Source organism: Cyrtonyx montezumae, unplaced genomic scaffold, assembly GCF_038088225.1.
Source record: "Cyrtonyx montezumae isolate F1298 unplaced genomic scaffold, pur_monq_1.0 scaffold_11, whole genome shotgun sequence".
In the NCBI taxonomy this organism is placed as follows: Eukaryota; Metazoa; Chordata; class Aves; order Galliformes; family Odontophoridae; genus Cyrtonyx; species Cyrtonyx montezumae.
Genome location: NW_027071837.1, coordinates 10,539,945 through 10,559,873, shown reverse-complemented (window position 1 = coordinate 10,559,873; position 19,929 = coordinate 10,539,945). Strand labels below are relative to the sequence as shown.

At 48.2% G+C, this 19,929-nt stretch overlaps 2 protein-coding genes and 1 long non-coding RNA gene across 5 annotated transcripts in view; 2 read left to right on the top strand and 1 right to left on the bottom strand.

The window, feature by feature from the left end:
- SPRY3 (sprouty RTK signaling antagonist 3) overlaps positions 1 to 19,929 on the bottom strand; it is a 69,596-nt gene that overhangs the window by 31,719 nt on the left and 17,948 nt on the right. The window lies entirely within an intron of this gene.
- LOC136044347 (uncharacterized) lies at positions 5,609 to 7,860 on the top strand. Its single transcript, XR_010621803.1, has 3 exons — positions 5,609 to 6,058; positions 6,730 to 6,767; positions 7,364 to 7,860. It is a non-coding gene; the product is annotated as an uncharacterized LOC136044347 (long non-coding RNA).
- On the top strand, positions 12,150 to 19,022 carry LOC136044329 (natural killer cell receptor 2B4-like). Of its 3 annotated transcripts, XM_065729592.1 has the most exons (10): positions 12,150 to 12,689; positions 14,335 to 14,673; positions 15,547 to 15,816; positions 16,260 to 16,376; positions 16,883 to 16,984; positions 17,445 to 17,567; positions 17,728 to 17,820; positions 18,030 to 18,122; positions 18,274 to 18,331; positions 18,883 to 19,022. In XM_065729592.1, the coding sequence occupies exons 1-10, from the start codon at positions 12,644 to 12,646 to the stop codon at positions 18,932 to 18,934; spliced, it is 1,293 nt and encodes a 430-aa protein (XP_065585664.1). In that variant the 5' UTR covers positions 12,150 to 12,643; the 3' UTR covers positions 18,935 to 19,022. The 3 variants fall into 3 exon arrangements, with proteins under 3 accessions (XP_065585664.1, XP_065585665.1, XP_065585666.1); XM_065729593.1 differs by lacking the exon at positions 16,883 to 16,984; XM_065729594.1 differs by lacking the exons at positions 18,274 to 18,331; positions 18,883 to 19,022 and having other exon boundaries at positions 17,998 to 18,113.

The following is a 19,929-nucleotide window of genomic DNA, read 5'->3' as shown; positions in this document are numbered from 1 at the left end:
AGGAACACATTTTCTCATAGGTATTATTCAATTTAATTTAGCTATTTCATAACAAAATGAGGAGGGAGCTTTGTTTAATCTCGAGCTCCACCTCTTCACTTCCTAAGTGGTCTGAGTTGTTCCTAAGCATGTTGTGATCATCAAAGCTTTCTTTGTAGAAACAGGGCTTGTTGGTTACTGCAGTCTGCCTGAACGGACATCTCTTGTGCTGTGTTATGGAACAGGTTGTTTGCTGTAATGGTATCGCATCAATTTTTGTAATCAAGCTTTACCAGTTCTCTCAGCCACCGAATGATGAACTTTTTTCTCCCTCCCACTACGCAAGGGCTCCACTATTTGTGTTTTTAAAACATTTCCCAGAAGTAAAAAATGAAGTGATGATGTACTGAATGAACTATGAAGTGGTCAGGTTAACAATTTCTAGCAATCATGAACTTGATGAGTACGTTACCCATCAAAAGTGGAATAAATCTGAGAAGGGCAAATGAGTGCATTGCCATTGGCTCCTTGTCATTCATTCTATACACTGTCCACACGGTGGCAGAAGGTGCATGGAACAGCATGAAAAATGAGTGTTGAAAGCTCAGTGATAAGTCAAACCCACCTGTGGCTCTAAGGCTGGTGCTGATTCTGTCTCTTCTGCTGTGCTACATCCATTTCTCTTGAAAAGCCCAGGGACTGCTGTTCAAACATTTGTTAGATGTTTTTTTTAAGGAGCAGCAGGACATGGTGTACGCTGTACCAGAGGTGATGGCGAAGGGAACAGAGATGTTGTGAGGGCACACAGAGGGGATCTGAGGGAGTGTGGAGAAAATGGGTTGGTTTTGGAGGTGTGGGGAGGGGGAAGGAGCTGATCTAAGCCCAGTCCAGGGGGAAATAGAGCTCATCAGGTGGCTATTGGAGGGCACCATCTATCTTGAGGTCCTCGGTTCCCACACACATGTGTCCCAGGACCCACAGTTTGGTTTCCCAGCAGCCAGCTCTCCCTAAACTTGTGTATCTGAACATTTCCACGTTGTGCATGCACCTTCATTTATCTCTGCTTACCCTCTGGTCCTTTCTAGTGACTCCTTTTGCCCTGCAGTGCCCCCCTCACATCCTCCTTTGGGGTCTTATCCCCTTGGAATCATTCAGAACAGAAGAGTCTTCAGTCCTTCAGCGAAACCAAGGTCTGCCCCTGAAAAATCCCTTTTGTTTCTGCACTTGCCATGCTCAAATACTCAGATAAGCTGAAAAATGTTTCCATTGTTGTCTCCTCGTTTCTGTCCTTTTTGGCTATTTTAAAACACCAACTATTTTGCTAGGCTCTTTCAGGTAAGTAAACTGAAAACAATATTACAGCTAATAGTTATCTTAATTCAGAGCTGGTTCAAACCAGAGCTATCGGGGTCAGGCAGACAGGAATGGATTTCCTGTGGAAGTGGGATAATATGAAGTCACAGGGAAAAAAGTGGAAGCAAATTAATATTCATCAAAAACTACAGTTTTGACAAATGGTAGAGGGGAAATTCCTGTACGTGATCTCTGAGACATGCAGGAAGGGCAGCCTGCTGCTGGTAGTGTGTAAGAAATAATGTGCAGACTGCACAGTAACCAACTATCCTTGAAACGTTTCCTTTCACCTCCTGCTTTACATATGTTCTGCAGACTCTTAAGTAATCTACAGCAGCATGGATGTCTCAGATTCAGTAGATGAGAGCAGCAGAGTGTGAGTAGTCTCATGGGCCCTTTGTACCTGTTCATTTTGCCTTGTCTCTCTTCTGCCTTTACCGTTTTCTGTTTGAACTTCAAAGACCTCATTAGACAGAGAAATTACTTTTAATTTGTGGATGCACTGCTAATGGGAAACATCCATTTCTAGTTCACTATTGAAAGCATAGATCTAACATTAACCAAAATGAATTCATTTTGGCCTAAAGAGCATGGCAGCCCTCCTTTAACAGCACAAGTTGATCGTGTGCCACAGTGTAGTATAATTGCATACAATAGAAAAGCTCAGTGGAGTGATTTGGAAAGGAAGGGATAATTCTGCACAAAGAATGATACCAATGTATCCCCAAACTTCAACTGCACAGACCCTGTTCTGCCTCCCCAGCGTGGTTCCTCCCTGCTCCTATGGGTCTGTGCAGCCATCTCCATCTTCACACTCTCCCAGACTGGGGTTCCCCTACTCCACATCAGTGTCAAAGCCCAGACTGCTCTTCCTGCTCCTGAGATTTGACCTCTGTAGGCTTCTGTTGGTATGTGACCTAGAACTGTAGCTTTGGAAGACATTAGCTGATCCTTGGTAGCCCATTGATGAGTTCCCACCACTCATTTGTGCTCCTGTATGTTCTTTGTGGTTTCCTTCCTTTCTTATTATCTCTTGGGGCATTGAAAAGGGTCCTTGGCCAGATACCTCTGAAGAAGCAGATGCTCTCCTTTCAAGTTCCACATCTCTGGAGTGAATTTCCTTGTTTATTTTTTGTTGTTGTTTTTTTCCCTGTTTCTTAATACATAATTAAAAATACATATTAATCAGTAGTACAGGTTGCAACACCTGAAGAAACAGCTGAGAAGAATGAAGTCACAGAATCAGAGAATCATCATTAAGGTTGGAAAAGACCTCTGAGATCACCAAGTCCAACCCTGGCGTGTTCACTGACCTGTGTCACTCAATGCCACATTTCCATGTTTCTTGAGCACCTCCAAGGACAGTGACTGTGATCTCCTTTGCCAGTCTGTTCCAGTGTCTCACTGCTCTTTCTGAGAAGTAAGTCTTCCTAATATCCAACCTGGTGCAACTTGAGGTCATCATCTCTCATCTTTTTGCTGTTACCTGGAAGAATAGGCCAACCCCCACCTCACTACAGCATTGTAGAGTGGTGAGGTCCTCCTTGTGCTCTTGGGGAACCCTGAAAGCCCATGAGAGGTGGCTCTATTGAGCAGGGCTTGGTCTGAATTTCATATTGTGATGGCTTGCGAACACGTGTGTAGATTTACTGATGAGATATAAAAATGCAGAAGATGAGGAGAGAGGACAGCAGGTTTTCTGCTCTGTCTCCAGCACTTGCATGACACAGTGTGTGCAGTCAACCCTTCGATTCTTGACCTCAAGCCCAAGAAGGCAGGAAGCTGAAGCAGGAGCATGCTGTGGTTAGCGTGGGCTCTCAGAGGGCTGTGGTCAACGTCAGCCTGATGAAAGATGTGATGCTGCTCACAGAGGGCTTTGCATCTTATCCCACCACATCTCATCACAGGAAGTAGCTGCTGTCTGTAATGTTGAGGTGTTTGTGCAGATGTGCTTCTGTGTGGGCAAAGTTTCCTGCTCCCCTCCTGCTGTTGGGGCAGGTGAAGCCCTTGCACGGACAGATGGACCATCATTTTGCTCAAGAGGGAAATAGAAGCTTTGCTCAATCCTAAAATTGGCCAAGCTCAGCTCTCGGAGCTAGCAGTGTCACCACGTTCATCAAGAGACAGACACCCCTTGGGAGCAGCACAGTGAACAGGAACAGGATTTGACCCATCTATTCATTCGTTTCTGCTCAGAAACAAAATCTTCTCATTTCCTGACACCGTTTCCATTATGTTGTGTTCTGAAATACTTGCAGAAAGCTGGCAAAAATGATTCTATCTGCATGTTAATATGAAATAAGCATTAAATCAATGCGGATGCTTTTTGTTCAGAGGCACACGAGAAAGGGCAAAGTCAACTTACTGCAAAAGTTTAGGGAGGGAAGAAATTAATATATTCTGAGTTCATTCAGATCATGTGTGTCCGAGCCCTTGAGAACTTCCAGTGTAGCTCATCTGGAAAAGCTCACGTGCTCCCCTGGCTGAGCTGCCCGAACACAGCCTGAAGGACCTAACAAGGCTTTGCATCACCAAATCTGCAGCAAATCAGCTGGACAGAGGATGCACATCGGTTCTTCCCCCTTTACTTTTCAGATTTAATCTTGATACAATGAGATGTCGCAGATGCAGCTGCGACTGTTACATAGTTTGAAAGCTGCAAGCATACTTGTAAGTCACCATCATTTTCACCTGCTGTCTTTGACACCAGCCCTCCAGCCTCCCCAGTGAAGACCTCCTGATTTATCCTCACCCATCCATCACCCCTTTCTCTGGCTGCACCCCAGTGCTGGGCTTAAGCTTCTCTGGGCTAGCTCTGTCCAGCAGCAATAAGCAGTGGACATTTCCTTCCTCTTGAGCTTCCCAGCAGTGGATCAAGTTGTATGGCATGGGTCATGCTACAGTCTGAATCTGCAATGTAATTTTAGCTGTGCAAAAGCTGTGGTTGGAAAGTATCAACCCAAGCACTGCAATGGTGAAGATGGGGCAGGACCCGTCACCCTGAGCGTCCCCCAGACCCATGGAGAACACATGCGAGCTGAATTACAGGAGGAAGTCCCAAAAACCATGATGAACCTTGAAAATTTGTGAGCAAAAGGCTGAGTTACATGGTGGTGTGGAAAGGTGTGAGTTTTCTGATTGTCACTGAAGAGTTGTTCCTCCCTGGAGAAGACTCTTGGGTCTTTTCCTTCTAGGGATTGACAGCCTGATTCTTTGTTTCTGCCTGCGAGGTGGAAGCGTTTCTCTTTCTACTGACAGCTTCTTTCATCTGCCCTTAGAGTCCGCTGTCATCTATGGTTTCAAAGAATAGCAGTCCTCACCGATTACCGTTTTGTGTTTATCAGTGCAATACGCTTCCTTCATCTCCTTTAAAGCACGGAGCCTCCTTGCTGCTCAAGGTGTAGAAGGGAGAGTTCCTCAGACCCTGCTCACTCCCATTGGGACCCTCCTGGCACAACGCAGTGCCCGAGGCCGCCCCTGTCCGCTCGCAGGAAGGAGCCGGGTCTCCCCCACCCGCAGTGAACCCAACGGGTGCAGAGGGGCTGAGCCCGAGCTGCTGACTTCCTCCCGGGCCGGGAGAGCACGGCAGCCTCAGGAGATGTGCTGCAGGCAGCGCTGCTGGGGCCTCAGCTCCGTCGTGCTGCTGCTGCTCGGTGAGTCGGGGCTGGGATCGCTGCCGGGCAGGGTGTGAAGCCCAGGGCCGGCGAGGGGCTGCTCGGCAAGGGGAGGTGGGATGCGGGGTGCTGCGAGCACCCGGAGCTGAGACTGGGGCTGAACGGCTGCTGTGCTGCCTCCTGCTGCTCTGCAGGGCAAAACCTGGCTCTTCTCATCGAAATCCCGCAGGATGCGCTCAGCGGCACCGTGGGGCAGTCCCTGCTCCTGCCGGTTTCTTACAGAGTCAACAGCTCCCTTCGCTTCCCAGTGTCAATTCGGTGGACGTTTGGGACCAGCCGACAGGTGATCATCACCTGCTCAGTGCAGAACTGCTCCCTGGATGCTTGGGGAGCTCCCAAGAAATGCTCTGCAATATCTTTCCCTCATGCCAAATACGGGAACCGCGTCGAGGTCTTCCCCGAGAACGCATCCCTGCTGCTGCGGGACCTGCAGCTCAGTGACAGCGGGCTGTACGGCGTCACCTTCACACAGCAAAACCAGAGCAGGGGGGTCACCCTGGCCGTGCACAGGGAGCCTGTTTCCCCCGAGCATCTTGACGAAGGTAAGTGCCCATGTGCACGGACAGTTGTGCTGCTCTATTATAGAAGTAAGCCCACCCTATTCTGCTCTGCCTGCTAAATGAGAAGGACGAGAGCTTCTTGTGCATGCTTCTTGTGCATGTCTTGTGTTTACGTGAAATAAATGGCTTCACGTGGGAGAGACGGGCTCAGAAAATGATGCACTGGGTCTTAGTCCTGTGCCAGAGCAAATCCATTATTTGCTGAGCTTAATAGGATGTTTAGAGATAAACCAGCAGCCACAGAGGCTGTGAAACATACACCAAATATTCTTCTACCACTACTTTGGTGCCACCCTACTTAGAAAGCAGGGGAAACAATTTCCGCTGTGGTATCTGCCAGCCCTGCATTCCCTTAGGAAGTACTCACAGCACGTGTTGTCTTCCCCGTACCAGACAGCAAGCATCAAGACAACATCCATTACTACATCATTGGAGTTTGCTCTCTTGTCGGCCTCTTGCTGCTGTTCCTGGTCCTCTGCATACGGCGATGGGGTAGGTGGATCTGCTCCTGCATTTCTCCCTTTAAGGCTGCACATCTGGGAGTGTTCCTCGGGGATAAAGGCAGTGGAGGGCTCTTCTGACCAAAATTATTCCTCCCCTAAGAGCTCCCCCTCAACGTGCCCCTTCTGCCATTCCTGAAAGGTTCCGAGTTTGTGATGCAGCTTAATGAAGCAGAAGCACAGCACGGGGAGGTTGTCTTTTTCTGCAGAACCTAGATGTTTTAGTGCTGAGCCCAGAACTGAGAAACAGCATCACATCTAGTCAATAAAAGAGGTACAACTGATAGACTCAGAAATGCACCCTCTGAGTGTCGACATGATTATTCTGTTGTAGACAATTTAGAACTCCAGCTGGGGAGAATATCCTGAGTGGTGTCCACTTGAAAATGAACCTACAAGATAAGGTCTCTGCAGCTTCCATCAGCACCTTCATCCCTCAGGATGCCTTTGTCAGGAAGCAACTGTATTTGTTTCCAAGTGGGAAAAGTAACTTGTACTTGAGTAAAATAGCCACAGAGATCTCCATCTTGACAACAAAATCCACGTCAGCCTCTGGTGAAAGTGCCAGCAGTGGACCTCGGGTTCCCCAGGGCTCAGGGAGAGGAGGGCACAGTGCATCAGTGTGTCTGTTGGGCACTAAAACTCTCTTTTTCTCAAATGCAGTGTGGCAGAAGAAGATGGGAACCACTACACAGCAGCAGGTACGAGCAGTTTTGCTAAAGGCTCCTTGGGTAAATGCTTGCTGCTGGCTTGAGTAGGATGCACTGAGCTGCAGGATTCATTTGCTGAATATAAAATTAGGAAGTTGGTTTGGTGCAGTAAGAGTAAGTTGCAAAGTGCTTGCCCTTTCCCCAGATGCACAGTTCCCCTTTGCCTCCCACCCAGAGCCCAGAGGAGCTGCTTTTAGGGACTTGAGAAGCCCGAGGACAGCTTTGACCAATAGCAGCATTGAGGAAAAATGGTTACGTGCAGAGAAATACGGAGACAGCCCGTCTTGTCTGATTGCCAGCCTTGTGAATTCATGTTCAGAATGTCTTCAGGGATCCACGTGGGCCATTTAGGGACTCATCTTGTGCAGGGTTCCACCTGTGAGAAATAAAGCCCAGAGGAAGAGGCAAAAAAGCCTCAGTAGGAGACAGGAGAGCAGGACAGCCCCAGCTGCTCTGCAGGCTGTGACTCCTGAAGGACCTGGCTTTGTCTGAGAGGTCCTTGGGTAAAATATTCCTTGCTGCCTGCAGTCAGCAGCTCTGGATCCCTTCTGATTCCAGCACCTTTGGTTTTCTCTCTGCTTCTCCAGGCCTCAAACACAGAGGATATTTACATGGAAAACGCCGTGGTAGGGGACACAGTAACAATTTATGCCAGAATTGGAGAAGACATTGAAGAGACAAAGCCAAGAGCAATGCCAGAGACTCTCTACACAACCGTAACATTCCCTCAACTGCCTTCTGCTTTGGCTCCGAACCTTGCAGGAGATAGAACTGCAGCAGAAACAAGGTGATGCTGTTGTCACTCTGTCCCTTGAGACCAGACTCTTGGTGAGCCCACTCCTGCCCATGGAGCAACTGGAAATGAATTAGTTTGCCTCAAACCATAGTTTCTCTTGAATTTGAGGGATGAGCTGTTTTTTGTTTCGTCTTGAGAGCGCTTCCTGAGAGCACAAAGATACTGAACACAAGAGAAAGATGCCTAAAGCAAAGGCAAAACAACAGTTCACCCATGGGAAGCTCAGTTTTATAAACACACCTTTAACTTGAGGGGTAGTGGGGAATGTTGAATGGATTTCAGTCTTGTGTCCCAGGGTCACTTACCAATTGCCCTGTCACATTAAAAGCATAGCATGTATGAAGATCTTTGGACCTGGTGTCCTTGTTTTTATGAGCATGCCAAGTAATAATTAAGCAGACCTTTCCTTTGCGATAAACTTTGCTCAATCTTGGGGTCCCATGGCAACAGCACTTTAGGATATCTGCAAAATGCAATGAGAGAATAGATTAATTTTGTTCTTCTTTGGGTTCTCTAGATTGCCTGATATTTCTGTCCTTTGTCAGCATTGAAATGCATTGTTGTTTATTGTCAACTTGAAGGAGTGGCTGTTGTGTCATGGCTGGGGTGAGTTAGAAGCTGGTGATGGGAAGAGGAAGAAAGCAGCATGATCTGAGCGAGCCCATCCCAAAACAAAGGGCAATTACAGCAGATTCCTGTACAGTCCATACTGCAGCTTTTACTTAATCATGCTCATAGAAAAAATCTTCACTTTTTGGCAGCTCACTTGGTTTGGAGCTAAAATTCTCTTTCTGCCATCCTCAATCTTGGGCACGGGACTTCTTCTTTCTACCTAACAGGTGCCACGTAAAGAGAGCTGCAGGATTTGGGTGATACAGTGCCCAATTCTGGGAGAGTTGGGAAGTATTTGGTCCACGCATCTCTACAGAGAGGCCAGTGTCTGTTGGTGAGTGACATTGACACCAGATCTCTGCAGTTTTGTGCTTGCCAAGTCCTGCCCTCCATCCTGGGTCATACACAGATGGGATAGCTGCACTTGTGGCATGGTGTGGTTGAAACTCTACACTTCTTTGGTAGACTGCAAGAGGAGCCCAGGGGATGGGAAATCAGGTCCTCATGCAGCTGGGAATTGGGGGGAGGCATAGAGCCATAGAATTAGAAAGATTGGAGAAGACCTGTAAGATCATCTAGTCCCAGTCGATCGTAGATTCCCCACAGCAAGCCCATGGCTCTGCTTGCATCCCATGCTATGTGTAAAACACAGCAAACTGCAGAAACCAGTAGAGCACAACCTAAAAGAGAGGGGAGGAATGGTTGGCTGCATTTTCTTTCTAAGGTTTGCTTCCTGCCTTGTTCCTGCCCTCTTCCCTCCCCCTGCCCTGATGTTCTGCTCCCCTTCTTGCTTCATGCTCTACTTGCGACATTTTGTCCCCATCTCCACTTATGTCTTGTGCTGCAGCCTCACCAGCTGCCTCTGCCTTTCCATTTCCTCCTCTGAGCAGCTTTTTCACAGGGCTCTGCCTCTCTGGCCCCTTCTCTGACTGCTCTTTGTAGCTTTTAAAGGTCAGTGTGGCTTTCTTTGTGGCTGCAGATGGCTTGGTGCTTGCAGGCCTCCCCCTCAGACACTGCTCGCTGCATCTCAGAGCAGCTTCCTCTGTCAGATACTTGCAGCCTTTGATTTTAAAGGCTCACCTAGTGCACTGTTCCTCTCAGCAGCCCTGCTGCTTGTCCTAGCTTCTTCTTCCATGTTTTAATCCATCCCATGTGGCTGAAAATCATCTTCTGCTGAGTGTGACCTGCTCTGAGTGGGGCAGGGGTGCCAAAGGGCACGGAAACTGTCAACATACCTGATGCTTTCTTCACCTTGGTCTTCATCAGTAAGACCAGTCTCCCTTGGTGGGAGGGGAGCAGGTTAGGGAGTACGCAAGCCAATTGAATGTATGTAGGCACATGGGGCTGATGGGATGCACATATGACCTCTGAGAGTGGCTGATGTCGTGGCAAGGTTGCTCTTGGTTGTCTGTGGGAGGCTGTGATAACTGGGAGAGGTTCGTGAAGGTAAGTAGAGGGCAAACATCACTCCTGCCTTCAGAAAGGGGCAGGAAGGAGGATCTGGAGGAGCTCCAGGATGGTCAGCCTCCCCTCGAATCCTTGGGTAGGTGTGGGAAGCCACTTCCCAACATGTGACAGGCAAGGAAGTGATTGGTAAGAGTCAGCATGGATTTATGGATGAGAAATGCCACTTAACCAAACTGAAAACCTTCTGCATTGAAGTGGTTGGGTGGTAGATGAGGGCAGATGCTTACCTCAACTTTAGTGAGGCTTTTGATGCTATCTCCCTAAACATCCTCATAGAGAAGCTGACAAAGCGTGGGTTGGATAAGTGAATTTATCAAGCAGATGGGGCTGAAGAACCAGGCCAAGACATTCAAAACCAAACTGAACATGGTCCTGGTGACCATCTCTAAGAGACCCTATGTGAGCAAGCTGCTGGACTAGAAAAAGTGCCTGCAGGCCTCTGCTGCTCTGCCATCCTATCCACCCAGAGTGAAAAAGTGTCACAGGGCTTCACCAGAACTGATCTGGTGGAGAAGTCACATTACTGTTTGTTTGTTTTTTCCTCTCTTTTAACACTATGTGGAAAACCCTTCAGCCAAGCACCTCCTGGTGAAGGCCAGGGTGCTTCAAACTGCCTGCAACAGGAATGCTGAGATCAACCAAGGAATGCAATTTTCTTCTTCATCCAGACACTTTCTGGTAGATACCAATGATTGTCCTTTCATGACAAGATGAGTTACAGCAGTGTGGGGCTGGAAAGTGATGCCTGAGGTTGTGCCTTTGGACAGGCTTTGACATTGTGTACACATTTGCTGATGGTCAGCTGCTGTTATCTCTCTCCAACTGCAAGACGGTGCCCTGATCCAAAGTAGTATATCAGCAACTCTTCCTTGCAGCCAATATTCACAGGTTCGTGCTGCTGTGTTTGCTATTTGATCTCTCCCAGCCCTTTAAAAGGTGCAGGGTGCAACACAAGTGCCAGAAAAGCTTCTGAAGTACATATGAAAGGAGTTTGCCTCATTTTTCATGTTGTTCATTTAAGATTAAGGGTAGAACATGACTTTAAAATGTTCTTCCATGGAGTTGTGGATTGTGGAAGGTATAACATGGTAGAGTATCCTGATTGGTAAGCATGTCTCTTTGGAGAGGTGAGTATGGATGCTGGGAACATGGTGGGAGCATCTCCTCCAAGGAGGGGAAGGAGCTGCTGCTCCTAGTGACAAAGTGAATTTTTCTGCTGCAGCTAAAGACCATCATCTTCACACTGCTTTTTATTTCTTTTAGTTTTGCAGCTGTCCTGAGCACCCTGGGTGCTATGATCATGCTTTGCTATGATTGAATATGAATGTATGGTGACATGACCCTGCACTGAGGAACCAAGGAGATAGGAATAGAGAGCATGCGCTTTGCTGGGCACAGGGAAATAGAGAAGTTTTATTAAAAATGAAAATGCACTGTTGGCAAAAAAACAGCATGAAGAGATCCAAACTGGAACAGCCTCTGCTTTAGCAAAAAGAAAAAAAAAAGAAAAAAAATAAAAGGAAGACTAAGAGGGAAATCACTGGCTGTGACAAATCAATGTGAGAATCATAAAAACTCAGAGATGGATCTGCAAGGTATGCATGGGTTTCACACGTGGCCAAAATTGCTGAGATAACCAAACCAAAAGTGCCAGAGAAAGCTGACAGCCTATGCAGTGGTGTCAGAAATACTAAATTTAGGGGTGGATCTACTCCAGATACTAAATTTGGGTGGTGAGGCACTGGAGCAGGTTGCCTAGAGAAGTGTTATGGAGGTGGTGAAAGGCAGGTTGGACAGAGCTGGGTGCAACCTGATGTAGTGAGAGATGTCCCATGGAAAGAGATTGGACCAGAGGATCTTCCAGCCCAAACCACCCAGTGCTTCTATGATTTTGTGTAGCAAAATGAGGAACAAAAGGGGGAAGTAAGTATGGGCTTATTAATTTGGAAAGAGATTGGGGCAGAGAAAGGAAGTGTCAAGAAATTGGAAAGAAGACAGCAAATACAAACACCAAACATGGGTCACAAAAGGCTTGATGTCATCAGGTGGTTCAGATGAGTTTCCCTGGCTCAGATGGAGCGTGGATAGGGGTGACAGAGCAGCCAGATGTCACCATGTTGGTGGTGCTTACTTTGGGCTTCATAACATCCTCCCATCACTTCCTAAGGCTGTGCAGCCTGGTCCCAGCTTCCATCTCACTCTGGTTTTGATGGCCCAAAGGAATCAGATGGAGCTGGCCATGCTCAGCAGGGCAAGAAATCTTTCTCCGGAGCTCTGGCCCCAAGCTCCAGCTTCCCCAAACTTCTCATCTCTCTGACCATTCAACATGGTCCCCAGGTGCTCCTTCAGTGCACACTTCCTTAAAATGAAATTCCTCTTGCAGAGAGCTTATGCCACATGGGTGATCCCATTCTGCATCTGCCTTGGTGGAGGAAAACACCACTGGAAGTGAAACAAAGCCCCTGACACTGCTAGAAACAGGTTAGGGGGGGAGAAACTGCCTCAGGGAACTGGGATGCTCTCTGGAGGAAGACGCGTGGAAGAGATGGAGATGGATCTCCTGACCTCACCCGGAATTTATATAACTTTCAGAATGGAAATGGGAACCCCTCCTCGGATTGGAGTCGGGTGGGTTCTTCTCCCTGGGCCGTCGTGGCCACCAAGAGCTGCATTTCTTGTGGGGCCACTTCTGGGGCACGGCCTGGCACCCTGGGACGAGATGCCGTGTGGGTACGGGATCGGGATGGGCATCACAACGCTGGGGCGGGTGTGGCTGCTGCCGGCAGAAACCTCCCAGGAAGGAGGAGAAGCGGCAGCAGGGGCAGAGAGGAGCAACCAACGGGGAGACGTGAGCCTGGAGCCAGCCCAGCCTCGGCGCTGCCCTGCGGAGCAGAGCATCAGCCATCCAGCCTCGCAAGCAACAACCTGACTCGAAATTAGGAGTTAGTAGTTTTTTTTAGTACAGCAATTTTGAGCCTTTTCCCCTCGACGGATGCTGCTGCACCGCCCCGTGGAGCTGCTGGGGATGCTCCTGGCAGGTAAATGGGGGTTTAATGCCACCCAGTGGGCTCGAGTCTGAATCCTCACCTGAGGCACATCAGCACAGGCTTAAGCAGTTGTGTAATTATGCATGGGGATCACTGGTCTATACGGGTCAGGCTTTTTTAAATGGGGCTAGATGCTCGTCCCCTAAGGAAGAGCATTTCTGTTCTGCTATCCTAAGGCAGAGGAGCTAGAAGCAGCTCAGGAGCGTGGCACTGAGGCTAAAAGTTTTCTGCAGGTAAGTTTGTACCAAGGTCAATCTATGTGACAACTCAACATTTATCTCACTGAGGTGAGATTGCTACATGTGCACTGGCTGGTTTGAAGAACAAATGTACAAAGGTTTTTCAGGCTGAGCATCTAAAATGGGGAAAAAAAAAACCTGTTAAGGTATATGCAGTTGCTCAGGTGTCATGGAGTTAGTGAGTGCTGAGTGTGTACAGGATGAGCTTGGGATGCTGCAGTTGTAAAAAGGTGCTCATAATGAAGTTTTTTCTCTTATTTCATGTTGTTGATACTGTGTGAAGAGTGTTCTTCTAGAACAAGGGGACTTTCTGTTATACTCAATTATTCTCCTTGCATGCATTTCTCAGGTGATGAAGGCATGAGAATAAAACCTGGTGGCTGTTTCTATTGGTTACCATCATGAGAATTGGAAAAACCATCAGCTGGGCTCGTTTTGTTTGCCTTGTTATGGCTGATTTCTATCCTGCCCTGCAAATTTCCTAGGAGAAATAGCAAATTTGCCCAGGCAGGATGATTTTCAGGAAGGTTTGCAGTGTGACTGCACAGCAACAGCTTTCATCAGGGCAGGAACTGAGATGTGGTGGAGGGAGAGGAGGAAGCACAGCCTGCGCTGCCCGCTGTGTCTCTGCTACTGCTCCTCCCCACCTCAGGCCATCTCCTCAGGGTCAGCCTGGCTGTCCTGCTGAGGGAAGGAGGACCTCAAACAGAAACCCTGGAGTTTCCATCAGTAGAGGCACAGGTGTGTTTGTAGTGCAAGGAGAGCCACTGGCAATTCATTGTTGTGCCTGTCTAATGAAGACCTTTTCTTACGTGACTGTCATTGTTTCTAGGTAAACAAATGCCATTCCTCTAATTTCCTCTGCCTAAGGTGACTCCTTCCTCTAAACTATTTACCCTCATCTTCATTTGTTTGTAAGGACTCTGCTTTACAAGCCAGGACTGTAGCTGTCTTTCCCTGAAAACCTTTTATTCCATTTGGTCTGGGAGCTGTGACCCCTTGAAGTCCTCAGGCTCATGGAAAAAAAAACACAGTTTGCCATGCATTTCAGGGCAGTAGCTCTATCTCACTCAGGTGAGAGCTTTCAGCTCCAAACTAGACCAGGAACTGGGAATGAGATGATTGGGAAGTGCCTTCTGGGCACAGGCTGGTAGGGAAGGCCACCCTTACACATAAAACTTGAGTAGAAAAGGCCTTAGCCCTGCAGCCAGGTTTCTCAGAGCATCCAATATAAGCTCGATGGAATGTCACGCTGCCTAATGGCAATAGTTTGTGAGAAATAATGACCAAGCTGTCCAGATGCCTCCTGCGTGACCTTGGCACAGTAAGTACCACGGTCCCTCCCAAGGGTTGCTCCATCTCCCTGGCTTGTCTTCTCTCAATCTTCTACCATCCAGGGCTGCTGGTGCCTTTGAAACAGGCTGCAAAAGTGGAAGGAGTCCTGGAGAGAAGAGTGGCCGTGGTGGGTTCCTCAGTGCTGCTTTTGGGGCCACTTAACATCACACACATCCACTCTGTGCAATGGGAGCACCTCAACGGCACCACTTTCCACACCATCCTGCAGTATGAGAGGCACAACCTGACTGTCCACGTGCCTTATGCTGCACGAGTCCACCTGCATGCATCCAATGGATCTCTTCTCCTGGAGGACCTCCGGGAAAGTGACAGAGGCATCTACAGAGTGACTGTCAATCAGGAAGAAAGGGCGAGCTTGATGATCTTGCTGGATGTCCTCAGTAAGTGGTGGCCATGAGAGAGAGGAGTGAGATGATAGATGCAGGCAGTATTTTTGAATATGTATGGGTTATCAGTCAGGAGAAGGGGTTTGGGGGAAGAGATCTGGGTGAAGTCTAACAGGCCAGACATGGGGAACTTGAACCAGCCATGGATAGAGACCTTCCCAGAGAACTCTAGGAGACCACTAGATCTGGTGATGCTTCTTCAGCATCTGGATGTGAGAAAAGGCTTGACCCCATACCAGAAGGTTCCTTCCAGCCCTTCTTTTCTGCTCTCTGAGAAGTGATGGAGAGGTTGGCGGTGCTGTGGCCAGTGTTACCCATGCCATATCATTTCCAAGGCGAAGCTAATAGCACTGATGGAGTGAAGCCCACCACAGTGGCCTTTAAGGAGAAGCCACCAAAATCCTCACCCACACACCAAGCTGTGTGAGGCTGTTTGCTATTTACAGGCACAAACTGCTGTTTCAGAGATAAGAGCATGCTTTAAATAACACACAAGTCCCTTCTCAATGTTGCTCTTGCCAATTCTCTTAATTTGATCTGGTTGTTTTCAATCTAATAACACTGCTGCCATGATGTTACTGCACTTCTCTGTTGCAGTGAAATTTACTTACTTTTTTTTTTCCCCTTATATATTAAATGCCCTGTGTTAACCCAAATATGATTTAAAAACCAATGACTCAAGTAGGGAAACAAAATAGATACCAGAAAGCCCAGCTACCTTGTGCAGTGCAAGACTTTCCAGCAGAAGTCACCTGTGATTTCATCCACGCAGATTCAAGGATGCCTTAACACTACCACCCTGATCCCCACTGTGGAAGGTCCTGCTTAGGTCTGAGAGAAGTGCTGGTGTTTCTGTTTCCTTTCCAGAGCCCGTGTCTCACCCTCAGCTCTGGAGCAGTGGCCTGGTGGCCAAGGCCAGTGGTGAGGTACTGTGTGAGGTGGCGGAGGGCAGGGCAGACACGTTCACCTGGAAGAAGGATGGGCAGAGGCTTCCCCCAGACAGAAGTTACCGCCTCTCTGAAAGTATCAGTGTTTTGTATCTGAGGATGGCAAAGAAGTCGGACTGTGGCTCCTATTCCTGCAATGCCAGCAATGGGATAAGCTGGCAGGAGACCTCCCTGAACATCACTGTTGCAGGTGATCACTAAGTCAGTGGCAAAAAAATGAGCTTCCCATGTGCTGCTCCCCAGAACCCCACAATCTTCCTTTGCTCCAACCGTCCTCGGCATCCTTGAGTTAATTCACTCCATTCTTCCTCCATTCCCAAGGTCTTGCCATCCAGGATGCCATGTGCTGTGAGCCAGTGCTCGCTGCTGTAGGATGATCGGGCAGCAATCTGCAGTTTTCCGTCCCACCTCTAGCCGGCGCCAAGCCACAGATCTTGGTGGGTGGGATGGGCAGAAGAATACATCCTTTCCTTCTTAGAGAAGGTCCCCTAAGCCTGGGTCAACCCTTGGCCAAGGCAGTGTAGGGTAGGACACGGTCAGAGGGTGGAACCCCATGGCTCCAGAGCCCTCCATGCTCATCCTGTTGTGACCTCACTCTGCTTCACAAATTGTTGTTTGTTTTTTTTTCTCCAGGTCTCTCCCCTCCCTTGCAGGATGTGCTGAGGATTTCAGTGGTCGCGGTGGTCTTCGCTGCTGTTTCAGGATGGGGCATAATTTTTCCTGTCTGCCAGTCTGAAAAGCTAAGAATAAGTGAGTCTGCACTGGGGACAGCTGAACACCCAATTTCCTCCTCCAGTGGTGCTGAGTGAGGAGTAATGCTGTGGGAAGAGATAGTAACCAACTCATGCTCCCTTCCTGATGACTAAACATCTTTCCTTCTCATCTGGAGGGTCTTCTAAAGAGTTAACTCTCCTTGGTTGTTGTTTTTTGTTTATTTTAATGGAGAAATCTGATTTTGTTCTGTTTTCAGGTTATGCCCTGGCATACCCTTACATAATTTTTCTTGGAGTGTTGAAATGACTGAGAGGCATTTCAGTAGAAAATGAGGCATCTCAGAGCATCTTCATTCTAAGACTCAATTTTTAATTGTTTTATATACACTGTGCAATGGTTGCTATCCCTTCTTTAAAGTGAGTCAACTCTACTATACCCTGGACAGGGATCCCTCACTGCTGCATCCCAAAAGGAGGGCTGGGGACTGGTGTGGGACAGCCTGGGGGGAATAAACATCACTCCACTCTGCTCTGGGTGTCTAGGGGGAGAGCTGTGGAGGTGGCTCAGTGCCTACACCTGCGGGCTGGTGTGCATCTCCTCCATCCTGACTGGCACCGCTGGGCTCCTCTGGATGCGAGAAGAAGGTAAAGGGCATTTTTGGGAGTGTTGCAGTGCAGATCTCAGTCCTTTCCCTCATAAAGTGTACAACATGCAAGAGTAATCACTGGGGTGGGGGCCTTATGGCAGATGAACATCCATGTGTTGGCTGGAGAGAAGGGTGCTCCGTAGACTGAATGAACCCACCAGGGACAACATGTGGTTCCTCCACGTGTGATCTCAGCTTGCTGTGGATGATCATATGGATTAGACACTCGCTTATACCACTAATATACACAAAACCTTTTTTTCCACAAAGACTTTTCCCAGTGGGTAACTGCAGAGGGGCACTTAGAATGACCGAGGAATGGAGCTGCACCCTGTGGGGGTGGGGAGTGACTGGGAAGGCCAGGAGGGTGAGAAAGAACACAATGGAGATTCATAAAATCCTGAAAGTGGCAGGCAAATGGAAGAAGTGATGCTCAGCTCTGTGCTGTTCTCTTCCAGGCCCATCCATTGCTGTCATACTGCCGGAGATTTTCCTTTTGTATGTGATTGTGATCACCTTCCTAGTGGCCTCTACTGTGGCATTCCAGCCTACAAAACTCACCCAGCTCAAAAGCACAACAGGTGAGCTGATCATGAATGGCAAGAATGGAGATAAACCAAATGATAAGGGAGTTTTGTTTTGCCACAGCTCTCATTGCTCATGTGGCAGTTCATGCTGGCAGCCCCTGCCCACTTCTGGGGGCAAGCATTAACACTTCTTTCTTGTCCTTTCTGTGGACAGCACAGCGCACGCTGGGCTATGCTGCTCCAGGAGGGGTGCTCTTGGTGGTGCTGACAAGCAGCTTCCACATGAAGAACATCCACCAGCGCCATGGTGAGAAACGTGTCTGCCATAGCTCTTCTGATCAACCACTTGGTTGGGACTGATCCAAAAAATCCATCAAATTGTTTTTTCTTTTTTTTTCCTCAGAAAATTTGTTTGTTTTCCTAAGTGTACTTAAGCATGTTTTCATAATGGCATGCTGCTATTCTCTCGTCTTTTCGTTCTGAGTTGTCTTCTCCTTTTTCCTTGTCTGACCACAGAAGAAGGCTGCACAGCATTTGTGGATGTCACCACCCTTGTGGTCAGCACAGCAGCGGTGTTGGCCCTGCCACTCCTCGCCATCTTCCTCTGCTGTAAGTGCTCCTCCTTATTTCCCTGACCCCGTATGGCATCAAGCTCCAATGTGAGTTGTTCAAAAGTTGTTTTTTTTCTGCTTATGAGAAGTCCTCCTAACCTCTCCTAACCTCTTCAATGATGTCTGGATGTAAATGTGTTTTTTCACAGATCATACAACACAGGGATGGCTGCAGGAATGTGACTCTGGTTGTACACACAAGGAAAGGTACAGCCTTCTTTGCCTTTTCCCAAGTTAAATGCAAACATATCATCTTGGAGTGAAAAGAGTGGGATATGTAAACCAACACATGCCTTGTTCCAAGGTTTAGACCCCAAGAAAGGCACAGACCAGCTCTCACCTCACAGTTCCTGATTTCACCCTGGTTTGGGATGGGATGCTCTGGAGAGGTCCACATCCAGGGCAAATCCAATGCACAGCCTCAGACATCTTCTTTGTGCCTCAGCCAAAACTATCCTGAGCTGAAGAAAGGAGCATCACAGCTGTGCATGGGGTCTTGCTGGTGTTTGGGGCTTCAGGTATGGGGGAGGGTCGCCACTTGTGGCTCCTCTGATTGTCAGCACATGGAGTCACAGAACGGTTTGGACTGGGAGGGAACTTGAGGGTCATTTGGTCCAACACATCTATTAACACATCAAGCTACTCAAAGCCCCATCCGACCTAAATTATACACATCAAATGATGGAGTACTCGCAGTTTCTTGGAGCAGCCTGCTCTGTGACACGGCACCCTCACTGTGAGATATTTCTTTCCTCCAGCTCCTTTGAGATGTCCCTGCCCATCAGCAAGGATTCTGATTTAACCTGCTAGACACTGGGGATGTTTTCTGCGTGGCTGACTCAACATGTTAATGGCTCTGTTTCAAAGGTCTGAGCCTATGGTACCTTGGAGATAAACAGCAATGAAATTAACGTGTCTTTTTTTTTATTATTAAACACAGCACTAGAGAGTTCAAACACACATTTTCCCATTTATTTTCCTCTTTAAAATCAGTCTCTGGGTTAGAGAAATGCCTCTAATACTTGCTACAAGCATCTCCCTCACTAGTTTATGGCATTAATGAGGCTGTGTATGTTTGTGAGTGTGTAGGTAACCACCATGCCCACCCCAGCTTTTTCCTGCTGCTGCCTGAGGCCACACTCTACTGCCTCCTCTCTACATGCAGGTGACTTCACAGTGCTTTGGTTCAGGCTCTTTTCTCCCTTATCCACAGCTCTGAGTGCCCCCAAGAAGACCTTTACAAGTGAGCTGGCATCTCCCTGACTGCTGTTCTCATCCAGCAGCATCCATGCCTGCAGCCTTCGTGTGTTTTAAAACTATTTGTTTCAATGCAAATTGCTCTGCAGGAGCACTGCACCTGCTGCTGGCTGTTGCCAACAGCTCCCCTGTTCGCTGCTGCAGTTCTGTGCAGGAAGGAAAATACGGGGTGTTTGGGAGGTGTTTTAGGTTGTGGTGTGTAGGCCAAGATGAGGGTGTTGCTTGTGCAGATTTCCTGCCCCATACTGCAGCCTGGGGGAGGCTTGGCTCCAGGCTTGCAATCTAGATGCTTGTTGAATTCATTTCCCTGCTCCTTTTCTTTGTTTTTTCCTGCCTGGAATTCTGACGTCACATCCAACTCTCACTTCACCTTCCATACCCATTGGCTTCCTCTTCCACTGACTTCAGCAGGAGCTGTGTTTCAGAGCTCAGCAAATTTAACCACTGTGCACTTCCAGTTTAACACTGCTTGTTACAGCCTTCAGCAGCACCTCGTTGCACAAAGCAAGCAATGTGTGGACCTAGCAACTAATTGGCTTTTGGGCAAG

Coding starts and splice junctions, on each gene's coding strand:
- LOC136044329 (XM_065729592.1), top strand. CDS start 12,644: ATGCTGCTGCACCGCCCCGTGGAGCTGCTGGGGATGCTCCTGGCAG. Junction 15,817..16,259: donor CCTGAACATCACTGTTGCAG/GTGATCACTAAG, acceptor TTTTTTCTCCAG/GTCTCTCCCCTCCCTTGCAG. Junction 18,123..18,273: donor CCTCGCCATCTTCCTCTGCT/GTAAGTGCTCCT, acceptor GTTTTTTCACAG/ATCATACAACACAGGGATGG.